Below are 18,151 nucleotides of genomic sequence, written 5' to 3'. Positions count from 1 at the left end.
TTGACTATCTGTGCGGAGCTTTGCTTGACCTGCACGCGTTCTGTGACCTGTCCGTGCCATGTGAACTGTGCATGGGACTTCTGACAAAAATTATCCCCCAGTAGAGCCTTAACAGTGTTGGGGCAAGTGATGTTAGCGAGCACCAAATGAAAGACCTCAACAACAACCGAAATTCGCCACCAAGTGGTAGTGACATCACCATGGTGCTTTGTGCCAGGCTATGGTCATTTTAAGGCCACAAAGTGTCGAACGCCTGCTGGCAGGAGGTCACGGGACAGACCCAGGTGCCATGTGTTGACTGAGATGACTGACCAATGCACCACCTGTGCCCCCTAGCCGCCCGGCGCTCCGCTCGTTGTGAGTATCGCTCCTCTGCCTTCTATTGTTGTAGGAGGGCGGCTACCTCCAACTGCCCAGTAGCATCCTTCACGAGCCTCATCCACAGAGGCCGATCTTGACACCACTGGTACTGGTCACGTGACTTTCATGCAGTACGAGACCTCTGAGGCCATGTGAGCCATGCACGTGCCGCGTGACGTGCACCGTGCGTGACCTCTCGCGCCCTCTGTGACCTCTAGCGCACTCCGTAACCTTTTGCGCTCCCCTTACCGCTCGCTCTGTCTCCGCGCAGGGCTGGCGTTTGTGGCGGTCGGGGCAGCCCGGCAGGGTGCGTCGCGCTCCGCCAGGGACGTGAGCCCCCTGCCCAACGCGGCGTCGGCATCGCAGCCGTTGAGCACCGGAGTCAACGACGTGGACGACGACAACGACGACCCCTGGGGTGGCGAGAGCCAGGACGGCGCCGACAACGGCACCGCTCACTTTGAGGTACTGGACATGTGTGGGGTGGGGGAAGAGCTTTTATAGCTCATCGGATACCTCATGATATCAAATATTGCGATTTGTTTTTATTTCTGTATCGCGGCAGCTCGGACCCTTGCGACAGAAGCGCCGCCGATGGTAAACAATGTGGTTTCCAAGAGTGACCAGCGGACACGGACAAATTACTTTACACGCGCAGTGTCTGTTAGTTTTTTAAATTCGCTTGCAGTTACTCGCAGACAGTTGATTTACCTCACAATTGGTTAAAATATCGATGTTCGTTATTCATACTTTTTTTCTCAACTGTGTCAGGTCAAGCAAGAAGGGGGGGAGGGATACATACTCGGTTGAAATAAAATTCAACAAGTGGGGTACGGTAGTTGCCAATAAGTAATATAAAAAAATGCTTTTTTTATAACACGCTTTAATTAAATGTACCATACTAGTAATAGCAGAACTCCACGACTTCAGGAAGTGGCCCCGAGGCTTGCCATAACGTAATGGGCCGTGGTGGTTTACAGCCAACGTGAGTTGAGCGTGGACAATTAGAACGAAGACGAAACATAACATATAAAAAAGATGGTTTAAAAATATTTTTTTTTATGATAGAATATAGTATTGTCTTCGGTAAGACATGAGTATACGAAGTTTGCAGTCGATACCACATTGGGAAGTGTGTTAAAATTGAGTTACAAGATTTGTTGATACGACAAAACAACAGACAGTGAGTTTAATAAAAGCGTGTAATAAAGGTTGACAATAACCACTGATGAAGGGCCGATTTGTGAAATAGATTGTTACCTGGGCATGGTGCGTCAAACATTGAGCCCTACTTCTTATGGAAAAAAAACCCGTCTGCTTAAATTGATGAGGAGGGCACAGTTTGCTCGAATAAAAACGCCACTGTGTCAGATGTACCTGGGCAAGCAAACATTGGAATCCGCGCTAGCCAGGCGATGATGCCATTTTAGTTTTGTGGTGTGCGTTGAACCGTCGACCTCCATGAATGAACCAGATTTTGTTTTAAACCGTAGACAATTGCCTTCCAATTGGACAAGCCACCGCATTACGATTTGGATCATTTTGCAATGTTCCCTGCGAGTTAGCCTAATTTTTTTTAACTGCTCATTCCGTGAACTCAACCGAGGTTGCGTGGTTTTAACGGTGAAATTCTGATGGGGAGGTGGGGAGCCTTGGCTTGGCAGTCCCTGAGGGTGACGGATTAAGAGCCTTTTTATCGTCATTGCTATTAGCATGCCCCCTTGCCTGCTCATTGTCACTTACCACAAGCATGGGATTTCATTAACAATGAAACGTTGCAATGCTGCTCCTTTTTAATGCAGCTGCTAGAAAAGAAAACTGCAAACTCGTTAAGTAACAAAAACAACCTGTGGATTATTCAGTGATGGGAATCGCAGTCGGCGTACAATAGAACCTGCATTTAACAGGCGGCATATTGTGACCTGCGTTCATTTCAGTTTGGTGACGCAGCGCGCTGCCTGGCACAGGCAAAACTGCTCGTCCAAGTGGGGATTTTTTATTTTTAATGAGAAATTCATTTTTTTGGCTTTAAGCTGAACATATGTTAAGCTGAAACAGCAGGAAATGCTTTCCTTGTCTTTGTACAGTCTGCAGAGCTCAAACACACATGCCTTTTTGGGGGGAGGGGTGTGGGGAGCGAGGCCTCGGCAAAAGGCTCAGGAAGGCTCGCGACCCGAACTCGGAGCCAAGAGAAACAGAGATGTTTGTACTGCTGGGACTGAAACCCCAATATTATGGACGTGTCAACACATTCCTCGGCTCTACATTACGTGTTTATGCGTGGCGTTTTTTTAGATGTGTAGTGATCGTGGCAATATTTATGAGCTTATAAATAGTAAACACTGCAGGCATGAAATGCGTGGATTATATTCCGCTTTCTTTTTTTACGCTGAATAACTACATTTATTTCGGTTCTTGTTTTTTTTGGGTTTAAATTGGAAGTCTTAAGAAGCTTGTAATAATGATGTGTTTGCCGTGCGTTTTAATGACATTGACTCTCAAGCGAACATTAACAAGCCCTTCTGAAGCCTAATTTTTCCACGTGCCGTGGGAGTGGAGACCGTTTAAATCGAACGCTGTAGTGTTGGGTGGAGCAGTGGCGCAGTGCTTTGCTCACCACAGTACCTTGCCGATCTCGCCAAGGAGCATATGAACAATCGCGTGAACTCCGGTCATCCTCGCAGCGGCTTTTGGCTGGCCATCGAACAAAGACGGTCACTGCATCCCCGCACTTTCAGATACGCTTCTGTGGCCGTCTGGAATGCTTTTCCTTGTGATATTTAGAAACCTTTGTCCTTGGCGTGCTTGGCTATGTACAGTGGTGAGAGTTTTAATAAAATACGCACACATGCATACAATGGCGCAATGAACTCTGGCGAGCTGAGATCAATTTTGGGCCACGGCTAACATTGTGGGGGAGGGGAAGCCTTCATCCGGCAGAAGATTGAAAATTTTCCATATATTAAGCGGTCACTCGAAGCGACCTCAAAAGCAGTTTTCAGTGATATCCTCCTATTCCTCCTACCTGCAAATGCCCTTCACACGTGGGTCGATGGTGTTGCTCTACAAGAGCTCCGAAAGTACTTATAAGCAACGTTCTTTTTTCATTTACTAGGTAGGAACCACTGGGCTATATAGCTCTCTTTCAGAAGCGACCTGGCTACAAATCATGACGCAACAAAGTAGATTATCATGCGGAAATTCACAGCCGCCAAATACTCTAAGCGCATGTCGATTCTAAATGTGGAGGGGAAAAACCGGAGGACCCGGAGAAAAATCCACGCGACCACGGGGGAGAGACATGCAAACGCCAAACATACAGCAGGCGTCAGGGTTGGGATCAAACCCACGACCTCCTGCGTACCAGGCGAGGCAGTTAACATCTCGCCACCTAATGTAACCTTCACCCTGCACCGCGATGCCCATCACCAACAAGTCAGGTGAAATTTTACGAATATTACGCAAAAAATTATTTGAGAGCAGGGCTGTTTGCGCAATTGATATGAAAAAAACCCACCGCTCGTTCCGCTCAAGCCAGCAGGCCCTGAGCTAGCGCAGTTGTGCGTGTGGCGACGCCAGCTGGAACGCCACGCGATGCGCAACAGATCCGTCCGTGCGCAGCTGCGTCCCACGCCACTCGTAGCGCCCGATCCTGCTGCGTTGAAAACGGGATTTTGTTTCCGTCGCTTAGATCGTCGGTCTAACGACGCGGTGATTTGAAATGACGACTGCCCGAGGGAAAGGGTGTATCTGCCCGTGGCTGTGGCCAGGTCATCGGCAATTCGCATTATCTGGGTTTACTCAGAATCCTCCCAGCCAGGGACGCTCTCGTCGCCACAGCTGATATACTCAGTCCAGCCACTATCGTACTAGCCCTACCTCTCGCCAGCTACCCATACTAGTGCCCTACCCCTAGCCACAGGTCCACACAGGCAGGAACAATAATCCACTTGCTGCACTGCCATCTAAAACACTGCCCTTTCCCTGCCCCCCCCCTCCCTCGACCGCCGCCTCCAGAGTGGTGGATCGCTGGCTCCGCGCCCCGGTGGAAAATCACCGCTTGGGCGAAAAATCCTCCACGCCGCCAGTGCTCATGTGCCGCGCAGAGCGTTGGGTTAAAAAGTGTGTGGCGAACAGCCACCGCAGCCCCCCCTCCCCCCCCCCACCCCACCGGCGGGATCTCGCAGCCAACCTCGATGGCGTTGCGTGCGTCCGGTTTTCGCACAGAAGGCCGCCTTGTCTCCCACGGTCCGGGACGTCGCTTCTCGAGCGCCACCACCGCCGCCGTGGCCGCGGTGGCTTGCACAGGAAGCGTGGCTGCATTGTAAAGTATTTGAAAAATGCCGAGGGTTTCACCACCCAGGAATTTTAAGCCTCGTGCCAATGAACGGATGAATGGAGGAATGATGGACGTTTTATTTATTATTATCATTCTGTGCAAACGCCCCCGTGCGTGGACAGGACAACCACAGCTACTACACTTCGCGAACCTACCGGCTCGCCGACCCGCGCGGCCGCGAGCTCTGGGTCAACATCGACAAGATGCAGAACCAACACGTGCGCGTGCACGGCATCCTCTCCAACACGCACCGGCAGGCCGCGGTGAGGCGCACGCATCGTAGTGATTTGGCGCACTGCGCTACGAATCCAGCGACACGGAGTTTGATTCCCAATCACGACCAATAACAGTGACACGTGTTTGTGTGTTCCGTGGCGCGTGTTCCCATCAGCGGGTGAACCTGTCGTTCCCGTTCCTCTTCTACGGACACCACTTGGAGGAGGTGACCATCGCAACTGGAGGTGTGACCCCATGACCCACCTCCCCAAGCGACCCCCCCCCCACCCAGTGTTTGTAGACGCTAATCCCCAGCGGGCTCTTGTGCATTGCGTGTACACGTACGGGCCATTTCGTTAATCCACTCCTGGATGAGGATGTAGCGGGCCTCGGAAGGTGGGTGGGGAGGTGCTATTTAACTGCGGAGCGTAGTATATTTCAGCAATGGATCTCCCTGCGCACTCCCCACAATGTAGGCACGCAGCCTACAGGGCCAGTTTGATGCGCAGGTGTGTGGTCGCCCATCCAAAAGCAACTCTCCAGGCTCAACGCCGCTCTTCTTCTGAGGTCTGATAGTGGGAATATTGCGGGTGAGGCTCAAGTGGACTTCTTGCCTGGTCATCGGTCTCTCGCCACGAAGGGGCAGCTCATAATGGATTATAACAATAATAATAATTGAATGCTATTAGGATTCACGCCATTTTTCATTAAGCAAGGCTATTACGGGGGGCCAGGTGGGCGCTGTGTATCACAGGCTGCAGTAGATCCACAGTAGGGGCAAACGTCTCCATGCGTAAATTCCAATTCCGTAAATTACAGGCAAACTTTTCAAATTCCCGCACCTCCAATTTAGCACGGTTGGCTACAAACGGTGCAAAATAAATTCTACATGCATACAAATTTTGACCACGACACTGGCGCGGGAATCTCTTAACGCCCACCGAGTGAAGCGGGCGTAGTTAACGATGGTAACCGGTGCGGCCTACTGCTGGATTTGAACCGCGAACTTGCGGAGCAAGTGACGAACGCTTGCCGGCCAGGGCCGCATCACCGGCGCCCCCCCCACCCCCCCCCCCCGTGTTATTATCAAGCCTCTGGGAGCTATGCACTTTAAAATCGTCGATGGAATTTATTTATTTCGAACTGCTTTTTGTGTTTAGTTTGTTGTCCTTTCCCCCCACCCACCTCGCACCTCTGATTGGCGCCGCTGGCTACGTACGGTGCGAAAGGTTCTACATACATACATACATGGACCCAGTGGCCTGGTAAAGGCTGGGAGAGAAAGAGGAAGTTCTGCGGGGTGGGGGAGTTGGGGGGGGTGAATTTATGCGCTCGTTGCGACCTGTCAAAGCGTGTTAGGCTCCCTGTGCAGGTCAGCGTGTCAGGTCAGCGTGTCACCGCGGGCGCCCGCGTGCGTACGTGGGCGCACGTGCAAGCGGAGGGAGAAAACAAAACCCAGCGCCACCCCCACCGCGGGGGCGACGTCTGGTGCCCTGGTTCACGGCAGCAGCGGGAAGCGGTCACAGGCTGAACACACGTACTACTAGCGTACCCCTAGCCAACTAGATAACAGATGCCAGTACTAACCCTACTGCTGATGCCACCTCCGGAGTTACCCCAAGGCCCCCCTTTCTCACGATTCGTTCTCTCCAGTTGTATTTGTTTCCACTTCTTTTTCCACTTTTTTCCACTTTTATTTTCTTCGGCCAAATTGAGCAACAACAAAATGTGAGAACAACATTATTGTGATTGGTGCAGTCGTCTGACTGTGCTGGGACCATGGGTTCACTCCATTGGGGGGGGAGTCCCTTGTGAGTTCTGTGGTTTATGGCGCAGTAGGATTACCACATTTCAGTGGTGAGGGTGGCCAAAAAATGGCTTATTGGTAAGAAAAAAAAATCCGATGCATTTTTTTTCTTTGGATCCCCAGCTATATACGATAGCAGGGTCACCATTATAGCAGCTTTTCTGATGCAAAGGTCAATGAAGATGTTGGAATATGTTTGAGTATTTTCGTTTTGTATATGAAACGTGGAGAGGGTATGTGGTGGGTACTGGCCATGCTGGAAACTAGTGGCATTTGCAGTCCCAGGTGATCCTGACCACAATCCCCTTTAGTGTTTGTGGGCGAAATAACCCCAGCATATTACCCTGTGGTATAGCTTACAGCACTGGGTTAATGTTTAGCTCTGAGGTCATGAAAGTAAACATCGGGTTTCTGTTCTCTGGCTGAAGTGTTTGAGTGGGTAAATAAACAGTTTGTTTTTATTGCCCGTCAAACTTGGGCAAAGCAAATACTTGAGTAAACTTTTTTTTCCCACCCCTGGGAGCCACCCGTCATTGCTCTTCAGCAGTGGCCGCGAGCTAACAAAATCTCGCTGCTCATCCTTCGTAGACGGATTTGTAAGTCGCCAAACTGGCATGGATAACCAGCATGTACCATCCCTTCCGTTGGCCTCGGCATCACCTGCATCCTTGTGAGCGGTGTGGTGACGACTGGAGGGGAGGGGCGGGGGAACAGATTTGTCAACCCACCCACACGCCCAATCCTGCATCTGTCAAATAGCTGCCAATCCTGCCGTGCCTGTCACTCCGTGAGACTTGGGAAGAGGAGGCCATATGCATGGAGGTTTCCCGCAGACCCCCTGCGTCAACCTCCGGCCGTGTGTGTAATACTTTGCGTGTCTAGCGCTCGGTGCATTTGGTGCCACGGTAGCGAGATGTTAACTACCTCGCCTGGTATACAAGAGCTCATGGGTTCGATTCCAACCCTGACGCCTCTATATTTAGAGTTTACATGTTTCTCTCCCTGTGGTTGCGTTTAAATTTCCTCCTGGGTTTTCCACATTTAGAAACTTTCATTTAGAGTATTTTGCTGCTGTAAATTCACACAAGCCGCTTCTTTGAGCTATCATTTGTGGTCAGGTCGCTTCTGAAATAGCCAATGAGCTCAGTGGGCCTTACTGGACGACGATTAACATTAGTGGCGGGTGATATCTTAACTTGTCCTGTCTACCCCCCCACCAATATGACCAACTCGCTGTGAGCAGCGCCACTCTAACCATTGTGGCCTTCGTCCAGTCATAGATTGACAGAGGGCTGGGACTCATACAGTCCGGAGATGTCACACGACGCGTGTCGAAATATGTCGGCGCCGGTATTTTACCGCTCCTCAGCGTGTCAGCGGTCGAGGTGAGCTGTCCTTAATGTTCGCGTCCACCCGTCCGGGCAGGGTTCATCTACACGGGGGAGGTGATCCACCGCATGCTGACGGCCACCCAGTACATCGCGCCACTCATGGCCAACTTTGACCCCAGCATCTCCAAGGAGTCCACCGTGCGATACTTCGACAACGGTGAGGGCGCGGGGAACGGACGCGCGGTGCTGCGGCGTCGCAACGGCGGCACGAGTGGCCGCCACCACCGCCAACGCTTGCTCGCTTTCTCGGGCGATCATTTGTGTGACATCGAAATCCAACCGCAGAGTGGTTTCCACGACGAGTGTTCATGTTGAACAGGACCCGCATTATTTATACGCAGTGCCCTTGTTTATATAACAGCTGCCAACTGAGCAGCATTTGTTTAAGGATGCTGACAGCTGATTGAGGCCCAGAAGGTCGAAACCGGTCCAGAGTCTTCTGGACGACAGGGGGGCTCGGGAAGCCACACAAATTCGCATGTTTTCTCATTGAAAATAGGTAAATTTCTAAATATCACCGTCCTGGTCACAAAAGCAAAGTTTGTGGGAAATAATAGCCATTTTCTATTCTTTTGAGGCATAAGCAATTACGAAATAACACTTACTACCCAGGAACAACAATTGTGTTACATCGTGTTATTCTCCGGGCCCTCCATTTTTACCCTCCAAATTTAGAATCGACATGCGATTAGAATATTTGATAAGCCACTTCGTTGAGCTATCATTTATGTTCTTATGTTTTTTCGGTAAAGTCACGTAGGTAAAATTTTTTAATAAAAATTAATAAAAGTAAAATAAAATAAAAATCACGACGTTTCGGAGGCAACACAAGCTTCCGTCTTCAGGAAGCTTGTGTTGCCTCCGAAACGTCGTGATTTTTATTTTATTTTTATTTTACTTTTATTAATTTAAATTTTTTACCTACGTGACTTTACTGAAAAAATCTAAGAATATAAATACTTGCAGTCACGAAAGCTTCAAACCTAGAACTATCATTTATGGCCAGGTCGCTTCTGAAAAAGAGCCATACAGCTCAGTGGACCTTACCTGGTAAAATAAAAAATAGTTTTTAACAGTATTTTAACGTCTCGCCACCACGGCGCCAACGCGTTAGCACACGAACAGCAGGGTCGGTACCGAGGATGCGGCCAGTGCTGGTGTCGAGTGAACACTTCGGCTGCAGTCCAACGTCTCTAGCCCGTGATGATGGAGTTGGTTTCATTTGCCCCCCCCCCCCTTCCGCCAACCTCTACAGTGCGGTGCTGCCGTTGTTTCCCCCTACGTCCATTACCACCTTTTCTGTGTTGCGGGAGATCATTCTTTCTGCCCCTCCCTCCTAATGCCACCCTTCCTCCCCCTCACCCCCATCCTATCTACCTCTCCATGCATCTCTCCAACCATCCAACCCACTCATCACTCCCAGTCTCTCTCTCTCCGTCTCTCTCGCCACTCTCATTAATTCGTTCACGTGTTCACCCGTGCACCCGCTCATTAATCGCTTTATTTATGGAGTGCCCACCGCAGACTCCTGTCCCCGACGCTCTTTGTCTCTTTGTGTCGCACGGAGCTGGGCAAAAGAGCAGGTTCCGTCAAACGCACGGCCGTCGCGAGCATTCGGGCTGCAGTTCTCTCTCTGTGGATGAGTGTGCAGTTGAAACAACTGTTTAACGAGATGCAGGAATTTGCTTGGTGAATCAGAAAGAATAGAGAAATGCATTGTCCCAAATAATTTTGAGATGTCTCAATGTCGGCTACCTCCCGGCGGTGGCAGTAGGCAAATGCTGCCGTCAGCATTACTCTGCATGGCAGGGGGTGGGAGGGCCAGCTGTCAAATAATCAAATTTGGTCACTGTTGTTGAGTGTTTTGCTTGCTCCCCCCCGCCTTGTCGTGCATCCCCGGGCGAGTGCAGGCACGGCGCTCGTGGTGCAGTGGGACCGCGTGCACCTGCACGACAACCCCGGCGCTGGCAGCTTCACCTTCCAGGCCGCGCTGCACAGCGACGGCCGCATCGTCTTCGCCTACAAGGACGTATGTCCACTCTCCGTCCCACCGTCCGTCTTGCTGTCTGTCTGTCCGTCCATCCTCCGTCCCACCCTCCGACCCACCGTTAACCCCACCGTCAGTTCGTCTGTCGTGTTGTGCCATTGTCGATGTGTCTCATCACAGGCCTGTGTCTGCACGTCTTAAGTCCGTTTCTGTACATGTCCTTCTGCCTGTCCGTTGGGTTGCTTTATCGTAGCGTCCATGTGTCTAGGTTTTCAGTGTGTCTTTGTCCAACTGTCATTGAATATATATATCAGTGTCTGTCAACACATGTTTGCCATTGTCCGTATGCCCTGTTTGTTTGGTTGTCTGTCTAAGTATCTTTTGTTATTTTTGCATCTGTTGGTTTTTATGTCTGTCTGCCCGTGTCTTCCAGTCTATATCCTGTGTGTTTGTCCGGTAACCCATCTGCCTGCACTGTCTATGGGTAGTCTGCACGGTCTGTCTGTCTTTAAAATAATTGGCAACCCTCTGCAATGTTATGACCCGACCAGTGCTGCCCCCTGCTGTGTTGAATAGAGTTCACGTGGGGTTCATTGTGGGATAATGACAAAACAGTTGTAAAAACGATAGCTCAAACATTGCTTCGGCAATTAAATTGGCTGCTTTCAGTCACGTGACCTCTCTGATACGGAGGAGGGTTGCAGTGCCCCGCAAGACCTCTGGAGTCTGCAGCTCTTGACGCCCACAAGCCATCTCTTCTCCCAAGTTCATCCTGCTCTGGCTATTCCATGCTTTGGTTACCCCTGCTATGACCAGGCCTGCCCCTATCGCAACCGCCTACCCACATCACTACCACAACCCCTAACCTTAATCCCAAACCTACTGTAACCACTACCACCTGTTTTGCACAACCACACCACCACTTTTAATAACAACCCTAACTCTTTATTTCAACCACCATCATAAGTATAATTGTTGTGAATCGCCTTTTGAATAAGGCGCTTTTCCGATGAGGAATTTAAACAGCCACTGGACTCTCCTTCCCCTCACCAGATCCCAGTCCCAGTCACGAGGATCAAGGGAGACAACCACCCGGTGAAGGTCGGCCTGTCGGACGCCTTCATGGTGGTGGAGAGTCTCGGCGCACTGCCCAGTACGTCCCCCAAGCGTGGGGTTCGCTATCGTCGATGGAATCGTGCATCATTAAATTCCTGATTTGGTAGGGGAGGGGATGGGCGACTGCACATTTCGCTTAACGTGCTGATGGCGACGAATGCCTGTTATCCATTTGTCAATCCACGGCTGGATGAGGGATTTCCGGGCGGGGGGGGGGGACATAGACAGGAATGGAGGAGCACTGCACTCTATGGAGGGACTCTACACCTGATTACACCAATGGTACAGTCCGGTGAAATAAAATTGGTTTCCAAATTGTTTTTTTTATTAAAATGAACACTTATGTTGTGATTACCGCCGCTGGCAACTCGTCAGATGTGGTGCCCGTGGTGAGCGCCGAGCGTTTTTAAAGGTCGCACTTGCCTCAAATGAACCACAATACCTTGCTGGTCTCGTTAGGGAGCATAAACCATCGAGCGATCTACAGTCATCCTCGCAGCAGCGGCTTTTTGCTGACCATCGTACAAAGACGGTCACCGCATCGCACGCTTTCAGATGCGCTTCTTCTTGAAATAATTTAGATTCCAAACTAATTTCTCGAACTGATATGTGTTTAGTTTGTCTTGCAGCCCCTGCAGCTCCGATTAGCATGGTTGGCTACGTACGGTGGTGCAAAAGAAGTTCAACACGTACGTATGCGTGTGCGCTGTGTCCCCAGTTCTGCGGCGCCGGACGATCTACGAGTACCACCGCGTGGAGCTCGAGGTGGTGAAGGTGACCAACCTGACCGTCATCGAGATGGCGCCACTCCCCAGTGAGTGCTCTCCCTCCATCCTCCACCCTTCAGTCCCCATCCCGCGTTCTTGGCAGTGACACGCGCACCTGTCTCCCAAGCTACAGTGCATTGTGGGTAAAATTGAATTAAGCAAAAACTCCACTCTTTTATTTTACCAGGTAAGGCCCACTGAGCTACATGGTTATTTTTCAGAAGCGACCTGGTCACAAATAAAATGATAGTACAATGAAGGGACCTATGTGGAAATATATAGCAGCCAAATAGTCTAAACGCGTGGTGTTGATTCTAAATGTGAAGGGAAAAACCGGAGGACCCGGAGAAAAATCCACGCGACCACGGGGAGAGACACGCAAACTCCAAATTTACAGGTGTCCGGGTTGGCATTGAACCCACGACCTCCTACATACCAGGCGATGTAGTTAACATCTCACCACCACGCTGCCCCAATGTGGCCCAGTGGTAGCGCGTTCGGGACTTGTAGCAGACGTTCGCAGTTTGATCCCCGGTCGTCGCCCTGGTTAATACTGCGGATGTATTCACCATAAAAACCACACGCTGTTCACTTCATGCCGGTGTCATGGTTCAAATTTGCCCAATTGGGAAAAATGACTCGTTAGATATTTAATTAGGTAAACCACAACGCAAGATTGTCCCCTTACTGGCATACTTTACTCGTCTGTCCGTGTGTACGGTGCGAGCGAGCCCATCGTCTCTCTGCTGCAGTGGCGATATCGTCCGTCTTCCCGCACGTGACGCCGCGGGTTCCCAGTGTCGGGTTGCAACTTGAAATTCAAAACTTGGACGGTTAAAAAAAGATACCACTCACCGCCACCCTTTACCCCCACCCCTCACCCCGCAGCGTGCCTGCAGTACACCAGCTGCAAGGGCTGCCTGACCGCACAGACCAGCTTCAACTGCAGCTGGTGTGGTCACCTCCAGAGGTGAGCTTGCTCCACTGCTGGATGACCCCCACCACCGCTGGCACCACCATGCCGTGCGAGTCCTTGGGATCATTTAACCACCGTGACCACGATGGCCAGTGTTTTTTTCCTTGCCTGCTATTTAGGAGGTCGTGGGTTCGATCCTGACCCTGACGCCTGCTGTATATTTGGAGTTTGCGTGTTCTCCCTGTGGTCGCGTGGATTTTTATCCGGGTCCTCCGTTTTTTCCCTCCACATTTTAGAAACATGCATTTAGTATATTTCCCTATGAATTTCCACGTGATAAGCCAATTCGTTGAGCTTTCATTTGTGGCCAGGTCACTTCTGAAAAGAGCTACATAGCTCAGTGGGCCTTTCCTGATAAAAATAATAATAGTTTTTTGTGAGTTAGTTGATTGTGTGGTTAATAGATCGCAGTCGACGTTGCTGATATTCTGCGTCCAAATCCTTGGTTTTGGCCTCCCGTGATGTAAACCGGGTTCTCAAGGGTTGCGAGTTTGTAGTCTCAGCCCAGTTAGCCAATCATGTTACTCAATGCGGTTTTTAGTATTAATTTACATTTGTAAGGTGCAGTTCATCTGTAGATCCCAATAACATTTTTATTAATTTAAGCTAAATTGCATCTGAGTGGGGAAAAATTATAAAATGTAGCATTGGCTGCCATGTCACGAACTTTTCTGTAGCAGATTGCGTGGGGTTTCAGAATCTTTATTTATCCTGGAGAAATCCACAGATATCCTGGGTTTACTTTATTTTGCATCTTTGTGGTGCGGTTGGGTGGCTCCTGATTGGAAGGTTGCGAGTTCAACTCCTCGCCCCAGGGTTCACTCAACGCTCCTTCCTCCTCCTCCTCATCGTCCATCTGGGTCGCGAGGACGAGGGACAGTGCTGTTGCAAGTCGGCCGCGGCTGTGTCCTGCTATGAGGAATGTGAAATTTCCAACGCCGTCTCCGGGGGGCTATAAACAGGAGACGAGCCTCTACTCGCTGCCGCCTCCTGTGAGGTGCTCAAGAAGTCTGCCTCGGATATCCAAGCCAAGTGACTGCTGCGCCCTGCGCTTGTAGAAACCAGTGCCACCGGCTGTGGGCCCGCTAGCGACTCCACGGGTTGCAGGAAAACAACATTCCGAGCTCCTGTGTGGTGGGATGCCTGGATGGAGAAGTGGGCCAGGGATGGGGGTCAGCGGGTGCGAGAAGGGGGAGGGGGGATGCGGGCGGGTGGGGAAGGGATGCGGGGGGGGTTGGGTGGGGTTGGGGGGATGGTGTCAGATGCCAGCTGATCCAGGCGTTCGCTGTCCTTGCAGGTGCTCCAGTGGGTTTGACCGCCACCGTCAGGACTGGATTGACAACGGCTGTCTGCAGGAGGTGCCGTCCAACTATTCTTTTCTTCTGCTGTGCCCACAGTCTGGAACTCCCCTTGCCCCAGCTATCCGTGCTATGAACTCTTTCTCCCTGTTCAAGTCCAGGCTCTCAAGGGCTTTTTTTTTGTGATACATAGGCCCACTGTTTCTATAGAGTGGCGCGTGCATGTTAAACGCCCTCCAAATCCACTGTTGATTGATGAAATAATGAGAATAGGCTTTACTCATCCTGGCAATGGAACGGGAGGTGTTAGGATGTTCAAACACAAAATAGATACATTTTGCAAGGTATCAAACAAACATGATCTTCTAATGTATGCACATGAGGCTGCCTTGTCTAACCACCGGTGTTTGCACCGTTTCATCTTTTGGTGTTCTCTGGTCTAAGACGATGCACGTATCGGAGCATGTATAGCTCTGGTTGAGCAGGACTACACGTTAGTTGCCGGTTGCTGTGGTGCAGGGGTCGGCAACCTACGGCTCCGGAGCCGCATGCGGCTCTTTACGGGCTGCTTCTTGACGATATGTACGTATGTACATAGATGCATTGCGGCTCTTGAAATACTGAATTTTGTACCGAATTGGAAAGAAATGGCTCTTCTTGTTATTTTGGTTGCCGACCCCTGCTGTGGTGGATGCATCGCCCACAGATGCCACTGGGGGGGAGGGGGAGCGGTTTCTTATCGCATCGCACGGCGGGGGAGGTGCAGCAGCGGCTTGGAAGTCAGGAGGTCCTGCAATGACCCCTGTCGATAATTATCAGACCAGTTGCCACAAAAGACAGCTCAACGGAAGTGGCTTATCGCGTCGAAATTTATAGCGGTAGCCAAATACTGTTAAGTGCACATCGGTTCTAAATGTCGAGGGAAAAATCAGAGGCCCCGGAGAGAAAAATTCACGTGACCACGGGGAGACGCACACAACAGGCGTCACGGTCCAGATCGAGCCCACGACCTCCTGTACACCAGGCGAGATAATTAACATCTCGCCACCGGGGTGTTCCACCGACCGCGCCGGGTGACCGGGAACCCGCGTCTTCTGTGTACGTCTACCACGTGTGACGACCGCGCTCGTGTCGTGTGTGCGCTCCGCGCAGTTACGCGAGGAACAGTGCGAGGAGGAGGAGGCGGCGGGGGGAGCAGCCGGGAACTCGAGCGACGTTTCGCCCTCGGGGCCATCTGCGCGGCAGAGCACCCAGCCCAGCTCCACCGCGGTCTCCACCGCCAACACGGCGACCACCAGCTTCGGCCCCAGAGGTAACGCGGCCGCTCCGTGATGGCCGCCCACTATTGCGCCTCCTGGACCAGCTGGACCAGCGACGAGCTGTAGAAGTCCGTTGGTTGATGTTGATTCTTAACGCCCAGTCGCGAGATATTAGCTCCTTTGTCTGGTATACAAGAGGTCGATCCTGACCCACTGATGTGTGTTTATTTGGAGTTTGCATATCTCTCTCCCTGTGGTCGCATGTATTTTTCTCCGGGTCCTCCTGTTTTTGCCTCCCACATTTAGAATCAACATCGTGCGTTGAAAGAATTTGTCTGCTATAAATGTCTACGTGATGAACCACTTCATTGAGCTATGATTTGTGGCCAGGTAGCTTCTGAAAGAGCAACATTTCTCAGTGGGCCATACCTGGTAAAATAAAAAAAGTTCAGTTTTAGTCTACTTCACTATCATACCGGTTTGTTAGATAAAATTTGATTTAATACACTTGTTTACCCAAACGTATTAAAGCCTCTATTTCAGAAGGATCTTAAGTTATCTCGGTAGATGGCTGTGTTGCTGCTGTGCGTGATCCCTATTTGAGAAATTTGTGGGTAACTTTCGATGTTTGGACCATGATGCTCGCACACAACACTGGCCTACTCTTGCAAATGGCTCCATGGGATATTAACCGTCCAGCATTGGGATCTTTTGGTCGACACCAGCGAACATTTCAATTATGGGTGCGAACCGGAGAACCCGGAGGGAACCCACGCAGGACATAGGGAGAGAACATTCAAACTCCGCACTCATGCCGGGTGTCAAACTCAGTCCCTTTCTTGTCGTTAGACAATTTTTACTTCTGCACCAGTCTGCTTGCCCTCTGTGAAACCCCCTCATGTGCCTGTCCGTCCTGTGGTCTGCTCTATTTCAGATGAAGGCAGCATGTCTCTGCATCTGAAGAAGTCTGCCAGTAAGTGCTTCTCTTGTTTGGCGAGTTGGAATGGGATGACAAAGGTGGAGTCTGAGATGGGCGTACACCTGTGGTGCAAGCGCTTTAGAGACTAGGGGTTGGTGTAGCACGGAGAGATTTGTGAAACTCCCAAAATGGGGTTGTGGCCCACCTGCCCTAGAGGAGTTAATTCTTGTCAGCCCGGTCGCATATCGCTATACAACATAATTGATGAACAGCTGAACAGGAAAAAAATCCAACTCTTGAGAATAAACACGAGTTCGGTGTTCACTTTATTGCCACCAAGCAACTACTGTCTCTACGTAGCTAGGCCACGTAATGAGAATGTGAGACCCTGATCTATCCACGACTGGATGAAGGCCCTCCCCAAGCCGCATCGCCGCCTCTCGCGATGCAGCGATCCGCCGGCTCGTGCACACGGGGGGGCCCGCCCAACCCGTCGCTCCGTAGGTACAGCGGGACGTCCCCTCGTCCGCCGCTAACTAAAACAAAACTTTTTATTTTACGAGGTGAAGCCCACTGAGCTATGAAGCTTTTTCAGAAGAGATCTGGGCACAAATGATAGCTCAACGAAGTGGCTTATCACGTGGACATTTATAGCAGCCAAATAGATTCTAAATGTTGAGGGAAAGAACCGGAGGACCCAGATAGAAATCCACGCTTCCATGAAGGAGAGGCACAAACTCCATAGAGGCACCGGGGTTGGGATCGAACCCACGAGCTCCTGAATACCGAGGCGAGGTAGTGAACCTCTCGCCACCGTGTACCTCCTCCTCCCCCCTAGTGGAGAGCTACTCACACTCCCCGTCGCTCTACGTGGGCTCCGTGCTGGGCTCGCTGCTCGCCGTGCTCATCCTGACGGCGCTGTCGCTCATCGTCCTCTACGTCTACCGGCACCCCACGTCGCCCGTCGGCCTCTTCATCATCGAGGTGAGGCTCGTCCGAGGCGGCCGCCACTCGCCCCGATGGTCCCGCTGAGGCTACACGGGGTGGGGATCTTTGTGTGTCTGTGTGCACGTCTGCGGCGCTCGCGGTAGCACAGCGGGTTGGCGCTACGAACCCGTCCACCCGAGGTTCGATTCCTGCTCACGGCCAACACCAGTGACGGTTATCTGAAGTGGTCATGTGCCTCCCCTAGGTCGACTCGGCCTCAAATTAGTACCTGGTGCTGTGTGTAAACTTCACTACTGGGGATACAAAGGCGGCCGGGCGTTGTAGGCCACCCACCCCCTTCGTAGGCCGTGCCAGCCTTAATAGGTGCTCGCAAACAGCACTTTCCCTCAACAGTCTGTCCAGGATATATGGGGGGGGGGGGGGGTGCGGATCTATGTCTTTGTTGGGTGTGGTATTTGCACTGCAGTGGAGGCAAATTTTGCATGGAACCCCTCCCCCACCCCCGCTCCCCCCCCCCCACCCAATTCCAAATCGTGCTTAATCTGTGCAGCGGCTGTGCGACCGCGTTGACGCATGTGTGTGCTCTGGTGTTGCACGTTGCGTTTGTGTGCAGCACCGGCCCAGCCGCTGGCCGTCGATGCGATTCCGCCGCGGCTCGGGCCACCCGTCCTACGCCGAGGTGGAGTCTGTGAGCCTCGAGAAGGACTGCTTCGTCGAGTCGTAACGCACGCCCGCCACCCTACTGGGGAGGAGGGGGGCACGGTGGTG

The 18,151-nt window shown here is 51.5% G+C and overlaps 1 protein-coding gene and 1 long non-coding RNA gene across 2 annotated transcripts in view; one reads left to right on the top strand and one right to left on the bottom strand.

The window, feature by feature from the left end:
* Positions 1 to 3,899, bottom strand: part of LOC144933943 (uncharacterized) — a 64,648-nt gene extending 60,749 nt beyond the window's left edge. Inside the window, exon 1 of the long non-coding RNA XR_013637107.1 lies at positions 3,878 to 3,899. This is a non-coding gene — a long non-coding RNA (uncharacterized LOC144933943). The remainder of the gene's footprint in view (positions 1 to 3,877) is intronic.
* Positions 1 to 18,151, top strand: part of LOC144933939 (plexin domain-containing protein 2-like) — a 42,497-nt gene extending 24,346 nt beyond the window's left edge. The window contains exons 2-14 of the mRNA XM_078859269.1: positions 632 to 825; positions 4,822 to 4,962; positions 5,091 to 5,160; positions 8,148 to 8,270; positions 10,024 to 10,142; positions 11,154 to 11,253; positions 11,935 to 12,030; positions 12,872 to 12,953; positions 14,257 to 14,317; positions 15,410 to 15,569; positions 16,451 to 16,489; positions 17,274 to 17,419; positions 17,997 to 18,151. Coding sequence (XP_078715395.1) covers positions 632 to 825; positions 4,822 to 4,962; positions 5,091 to 5,160; positions 8,148 to 8,270; positions 10,024 to 10,142; positions 11,154 to 11,253; positions 11,935 to 12,030; positions 12,872 to 12,953; positions 14,257 to 14,317; positions 15,410 to 15,569; positions 16,451 to 16,489; positions 17,274 to 17,419; positions 17,997 to 18,107 — 1,442 coding nt within the window. The 3' untranslated portion in view covers positions 18,108 to 18,151. The remainder of the gene's footprint in view (positions 1 to 631; positions 826 to 4,821; positions 4,963 to 5,090; positions 5,161 to 8,147; positions 8,271 to 10,023; positions 10,143 to 11,153; positions 11,254 to 11,934; positions 12,031 to 12,871; positions 12,954 to 14,256; positions 14,318 to 15,409; positions 15,570 to 16,450; positions 16,490 to 17,273; positions 17,420 to 17,996) is intronic.

The sequence above is a fragment of the Lampetra fluviatilis genome, chromosome 1 (assembly GCF_964198595.1).
Source record: "Lampetra fluviatilis chromosome 1, kcLamFluv1.1, whole genome shotgun sequence".
NCBI lineage: Eukaryota > Metazoa > Chordata > Hyperoartia > Petromyzontiformes > Petromyzontidae > Lampetra > Lampetra fluviatilis.
Note: the sequence above shows the minus strand (reverse complement) of the source record. Positions and strands in the feature narration are given on the sequence as shown.